Source organism: Mus pahari, chromosome 17 (assembly GCF_900095145.1).
Source record: "Mus pahari chromosome 17, PAHARI_EIJ_v1.1, whole genome shotgun sequence".
Taxonomy (NCBI): Eukaryota; Metazoa; Chordata; class Mammalia; order Rodentia; family Muridae; genus Mus; species Mus pahari.
The window spans coordinates 64,232,977-64,239,439 of NC_034606.1; the positions used below are offsets into that span (position 1 = coordinate 64,232,977).

General features: G+C 54.2%; 1 protein-coding gene across 3 annotated transcripts in view; it reads left to right on the top strand.

Moving 5' to 3' along the window:
* The first annotated feature begins 2,502 nt into the window (after positions 1-2,502).
* The window catches only part of Asic1 (acid sensing ion channel subunit 1), a 29,897-nt gene continuing 25,936 nt past the window's right edge, over positions 2,503-6,463 (top strand). For 2 of the 3 annotated variants that reach the window (XM_029548226.1, XM_021216984.2), the window contains exons 1-3: positions 2,503-2,988; positions 3,846-4,223; positions 4,746-4,941. In XM_029548226.1, the coding sequence (XP_029404086.1) occupies positions 3,862-4,223; positions 4,746-4,941 (558 nt within the window). In that variant the 5' untranslated portion in view covers positions 2,503-2,988; positions 3,846-3,861. Of the gene's footprint in view, positions 2,989-3,277; positions 3,320-3,845; positions 4,224-4,745; positions 4,942-6,463 lie in introns of those variants that run through there. The other variant, XM_029548227.1, reaches the window with a different exon arrangement.

Consider the following 6,463-nt stretch of genomic DNA (forward strand, 5'->3'; position numbering starts at 1 on the left):
AAGGGCCCCATAGCTAAAAGCCTTGGCTGCTTTGTCAAAGGATTCGGGTTCAATTCTCAGCATCCACATATTAATTAACTTGTAACAACTATACAGGGTTGTTACAAGTTATCCAGTTCAGGGGATCCAGTGACCTCTTCTGGTTTCTAAAGGCACCGGGCATTCATGTGATACACAGACATACATGCAAGCAAAACAACCATAAACCTAAAAGAAATAATAACTAAAAAAAGAAAAAAGAAAAGAAAAAATGTTTGGCCACCCAGGCAGGCATGGTGGCTTATACCTTTTATCCCAGCACTCGGGAGGCAGAGGCCAGCAGATCTCTTTTGAGTTTGAAGCCTGCGTGTTCTACCCAGTAAGTTCTAGACCAGCCAGGGTGCCACAGTAAGACTGTCTCAAAACAAAACGAAGAGTTTGGAGAGCTGAGCTCCACCCACTGAGTTTGAGGTTTACTTGATCTAAATTAAACCCATTTGGGTCCATTTGAAAAACTTACCCAACTCCCTGAATTAGGAGCTAACATCTCGAAGTCTGTCCTGATAATGACGAGTCTTTTTTTTTTTTTTTAATTTCCAGATCTAAATCAGAATGCCAGTAATATTTGTTACTGAGGATTTACAAACACAGATCAATGAGCTATGCATTTCCATCAATGAATCACACAATCCTTGAAAAACAAGGTGAAAGAAATACAACCTTCATCATTCGGATGAGGAAACTGAAGTTCGAACGGCTAAGGGTCCTGCCGGTGGTACTGAGTGGTGGGTCAGGTCCTGTTCTTGGAGCCCGGATACCTGATTCATGCCTTTTATCTTCCCCCGGACTACTCCTGCGGCTGTTCATTGGCCTCAATCAGTCCTCTCCTGCTGCCACCTCACCTCATCACCTTCCCTCCACCCCCGCTGCTCCCTGCTCCCTCGGTAACATCCCAGGTGATTGAAGCAATTTGCAGCCATTAGAAGAGGCTCCACGTGTCGCTCAGCTTGTGCGGGTTGCAAAGTGGAGGAATTACAGATGTTCCAAGATGGTCCTCCCCTCCCCCGAGGACATTGGAGAGTCTAGAACCAGACTAGACCCAGGGCTAGAATCATCACTTAAACCCCGTTTGCGACCCTCCTGGGGTAATTCCTAGTTTCACAGGCCGCCTCCCCCATCGCCCTTTGAGTGGAGTTTAAGTATCCGAGAGAGTGCTGTCACCTGGTGGCTGTCCAGGGGCATGGCAGCCCACCAGCAGCGCTTGTGCCGCTGGACAGCTCCCCAGCCGAAGGCGAGATACTATCTTTATTTTGGCAGCTTGGCGCTCTGGGTCCTGCTGAATGGACCTCAATCTCTCCCCAGAGATAGGGAATCTCCAGACTTCTTCACTGGTTTCTAGGGTACCTCTTACTCCCAACCCCTCACAAATTCTCATCAGCTTCTTCTCTCTATGTCAGGTTCGTTCCTCAAATCCAGAACCATGTTCCTGAGACCTGCTTCTCACCTTCTTCTCTCGGAGCTTTTGCCAGCCTGTAAGTGCAGCAAAGGAGCTGCTACAGATAGAATTCTGGTCTTGCATCACACACACACACACACACACACACACACACACACACACACTCACACACACACTCACCATCATCTGACACCATCAGACCTCAACAGCCTCTGTGTTAAGAGCTCCTAATGAGCATCAGCAAATTAACAACTTCCCCTTGATTGCTCCTTCTCTGCTAATTGGATAGGGAGGGCCCCCCCCCAAGGCCTCGGAGAAAGAAAGAGGGAAGGAAGGAGAGAGGTGACAGCTACAGGAGCAGCCCCCAGGTTTCAGGACCCAGATTTCTGATCCATCCCAGAACACACTCCTCCTTGCAGCCTTCATTCTGTATCTTTTTCTCTTTCCCTACTTCTGACCCATCTGCCCTCATTTCTGGCCATGTCTCTTTTCTTCTCTCTGTTCCTCTCTGCTTTATAGATCTGCCAATGAGGCACCTGCACATGGGCTGCTAAAGAAATCCACTGGTATACAAATGGGGTCTGGGTGGCCAAGGGTGTTTATATATGTGCATGTGTGTGGGTCACATAAAGGTGGGAAGCAGGAATAAGAGCAGGTGAGTGAATGGGTACAAACAGGTAATGTAAGTAAGTGCTCGTGTGGGGGTCAGGCTTCAGGGATGTGTGTGTAGGTGTGTGTGATGTGTGGATGGCTGAGTGGCAAGGTAAGACTCTGGTCTGAATGTGCCTGTATCTCCACACAGGCAAGTGCTTGAATCAGTCAAGTGTGACTGTGACTCGGAGTGTGTGTGTGTACACACACGTGTGCATGTGCCAGCAGCAGCAGCAAGAGGCAGGAGCTTCGATCCGAAGGAGACAACGTGGGGAGGGGGACGCTGGGGGCAGACACCCTCCTTCCTGCGCGCACACGTGCGCGTGCACACACATACACACACCATAGTCATACACGCGCACACACACGCGCGCGCACACACACACACACACACAAGCCACTGGGCCTCGCAAGCAGGGAGCGGAGCCGGCTCCGGTATCCGAGCGAGGCAGCTCTGCTGAGAGCGGCGGGAGGAGGCGAGCCAGCGGGGGGAGCCCTCGGTTCCGCTCCCGGGCCGGGGGCCCCCCGCGCACACCGGCCCAGAGACACCCTCGCAGACACTCGTAGGCGCGCACGCGCACCCTTTCCCCTCCTCCTCCCCTCCCGCCGCCTCCCGGCCGGACGATGGATCCCTGCAGATCCCGGGGCTGAGAGCACCGCGCAGCGCCAGCGCGCCGAGCCCCGGGCGGACCAAGCCGAGCGAGCAAGCGCGCGCGGGCGGCGGACCGAGCTGAGCCGAGCCGGCCGGGCGGGCCGCTCCCTGCAGGGCTCTACGCGGGTGCCGCGGCAACCGGCCGCTCGGGCTCCGGGCCATGAGCCCCTCCGCGGCGCGGCGCTGAGCCCACGGACGGCCTCGCGCCCCAGGACCTGCAGCGGCGGCCGGCTTTCTCCAGCCCCCTCAGGTGGGTTTCCGACCCCGCTGCCTTGGGCCCCGGGCTTCCCGGTGCCCCGAAGCCGAGACTCTCCTCCCGGGTAGCTTTCTCCAGCTTCTGGGGAGGCTCGGCGGATGGGGAGGGGGCGGGGGGCCGAGCCGGGAATATGACTGCGACGAGAAGCTGGACTGGAGGGGGTGCGTTCGGGGCGGGGACAACTGGCTGTCATAGGGAACCGCGCCCCCCCCTTCGTACATCCACCTCAGGCAGCCTACCATCCCCTCCCAAACACACACACACACACACACACACACAGCCTGCGCCTATGCCTGTGCTTGTTTGAGAACTGAAGACACAGAAGGTGAGGATTCAGGCAGGGCCCCTCCCCAGATGTGCCCACCTCCGGAGAGGTGGCCCTGGTTTAGCTCCTGAGGTGACAGCCTGTTCCTGGGGATACCCTTGATCAAGAGAAGAGCTCCTGACCCCTGGTTCAGCTCATTATGGGGAGTTTGATCTTGGCTGAGGTAGACATTCCTGTCCCAGAGTGACCTCACATCTGGAGGGAACTCCCATGCCTGCCTGTGGGTGCATTGGGGACTTCCCTCCTTCACTCTAGTGGCTGTATCTGGGGTCCTCCATAGTCTGGGAAGCTTGCAGACCATTCTCTCGACCCGAGCTGACACCCCAAGCCTCTATGTTTGAATGACTGTCATCTTGGATGGTCCCTCGGTCGAGCCACCTTTGGAGCCTGCATGTCAGGGAAGTGTTCCCTTGGATGAGCAGTGACCTCCGGATAAGGATTTTGGATGGACATAATTGGAGGGGCCCTATATGCGCCTTCATCTCAGGACAATGACAGGGTCTTGTCTCCTCTTTCCTCCCTCCAGGATCCCCTTGGCAAGCATGGAACTGAAGACCGAGGAGGAGGAGGTGGGTGGTGTCCAGCCGGTGAGCATCCAGGCTTTTGCCAGCAGCTCCACACTGCACGGTCTTGCCCACATCTTCTCCTATGAGCGGCTGTCTCTGAAGCGGGCACTGTGGGCCCTGTGCTTCCTGGGTTCACTGGCCGTCCTGCTGTGTGTGTGCACTGAGCGTGTGCAGTACTACTTCTGCTACCACCACGTCACCAAGCTCGACGAGGTGGCTGCCTCCCAGCTCACCTTCCCTGCTGTCACTCTCTGCAACCTCAATGAGTTTCGCTTTAGCCAAGTCTCCAAGAATGACCTGTACCATGCTGGGGAACTGCTGGCCCTGCTCAACAACAGGTGGGCAGCTCCCATCCACCCCTCTGCATGGCTTGTGGAGTAACGCCATCCTTACCCCACCAAAAGTCAACCAGCTCTGCCCTCTAGCACCCCCTTAAACTTGCCGCTCACGGTGGAGGGACTGAGATCGTGCCAGTACCAGTTACCTACACACAATCTCTGATTCCAGCTTAGGTCAAAACAGCTCTGTCCCCACCCAGCCTGAGCTAGGAGATGTTAGCTCTTTCCCCAGAGAATGTCACCTACCTCCTGGTACTATCCTCCTCACCTCACTTAGGGGATGGGACGGACCACCTTTTAAGGGGCAAGACTATACCATCCAAAGCTCCTGCCCTACAGATCCTTTGTCTTCGTGTATTCCATGTGTCAGGTTCTCCCGGCACACCCAGCTTTCCATCTCTACCTATCTATGCCCAGATCTGATCCTCCAGGGGCTCTGAGTGCTGCCCCCATCCCACCCCAAGTAGGGCATGGGTACTAGTGGTTGTGCTGACCCATGTGCCACTCACCCCTGGGCTCCAGGTATGAGATACCGGACACGCAGATGGCTGATGAAAAGCAGCTGGAGATATTGCAGGACAAGGCCAACTTCCGTAGCTTCAAGCCCAAGCCCTTCAATATGCGTGAGTTCTACGACAGAGCAGGGCACGACATTCGAGACATGCTGCTCTCGTGCCACTTCCGAGGGGAGGCCTGCAGCGCCGAAGACTTCAAAGTGGTGAGTGAGGCCCTGCTATGGAGCCCCCCATCACCCTGGTCTCTAGAGGCGGAGAGAGATGAGGAACACAGTTTATGTTTGCTCTTCTGGGAGAGGAAGCCGGTGTTCTGGGGCTTGCTTCTGGCTGACAGGGACTTCCCTCAGCATGTGGTGTCTTTGTACTGCATGAAGACTTGGGCCTTTGCATCCATGATAGCAGGCAAGAAAGGTCGTGGTATAGACTATACAAACCACCCATGAAGACACTCATATACATGTGGACACACTTTACCCGGGGTGGCCCTAATCCCTCCAAGCTTGCATTCTGGGCCACAGAGGTCAGAGTCAGCAGTGGTAGGTACGCTACAGCCTTGTTACCCAAAAGTAGGCCTGCAAACTGTCATCTGGGAGCTTGGAAGAAATGACTGCCACCCCACATTCCTAACCCGACCGAAGCTGAATCTGCGTCAGATAAGACCCTCGGGCAATATAGCTGCATTCAAAGAGCTTGTGTAGCACAGGGAGTCAGGAAGCTTCCTCAGGAATAGCCACATAGGTTATTCTCTCCACACCACACTCACCACAGAAGGCAGGCAGGCATACATGCATGCACGCATGCACACACACTCATGCTCACAGGGCAGGATAGTAGTCCCCTTGCTGTAGTCCCACATCCAGAGCCGGAGGCTCAAGATGCAACACAATTACAGCTGAACTAGAGGCTCCCTTTGCTTCTGAAGAGGAGACGCCTTCCCTGCCATTCATAGAACACCCTATCGATAGAGTGCCCTCCGGCTCACACCACAGGTTCTGGGGAACTGACTTTGGGAACTGATATCCTAGGTGTTCTTGGGAAAAATCACAGAGATTCCCCAGGGCTAAAAATCACTCATAGCTGCATGTGGGGTATACACACATAGCTGGCTTTCAGCTACACACACATAGCTGGCTGTAGGGTGCACACACATAGCTGGCTGTAGGGTGCACACATATAGCTGGGTGTGAGATACACACATAGCGGGGTGTGGGGTACACACACACAGCTAGCTGTCAGGTATACACACATAGCTGACTGTAGGGTATACAAATAGCTGGCTGTGGGGTACACGCATAGCTGGCTGTGGGGGTACACAACTGCAATTCCAGCCCTTGGAATGCTGAACCTGATTGGGACTTTTGAACCAAATAGCTAGACCCCATCTCAAACAAACCAAAACTGTCCCTAGACGTGTTGACACATTGGCCCAGCTAGGAATCTGAGACAGGATGAGTCGTCGAGCCTGGGGGTTTGAGATCAGTCTAGGCAACAAAATAAGATTCTTTCCAAAATTAAACAAACAAACAAAATCCTGGACACAAACGCACAGGTCTGGCTGTAATCCTAGCACTCGTGAAACTGAGGCAAGAAGATTTTGAGTTCAAAGCATACAGCTTGGGCTATAGAGAGGATCTATCTCAAAATTCAAAGAAGAAACACACACACACACAGAGAGAGAGAGAGAGAGAGAGAGAGAGAGAGAGAGAGAGAGAGAGAGAGAGAGAG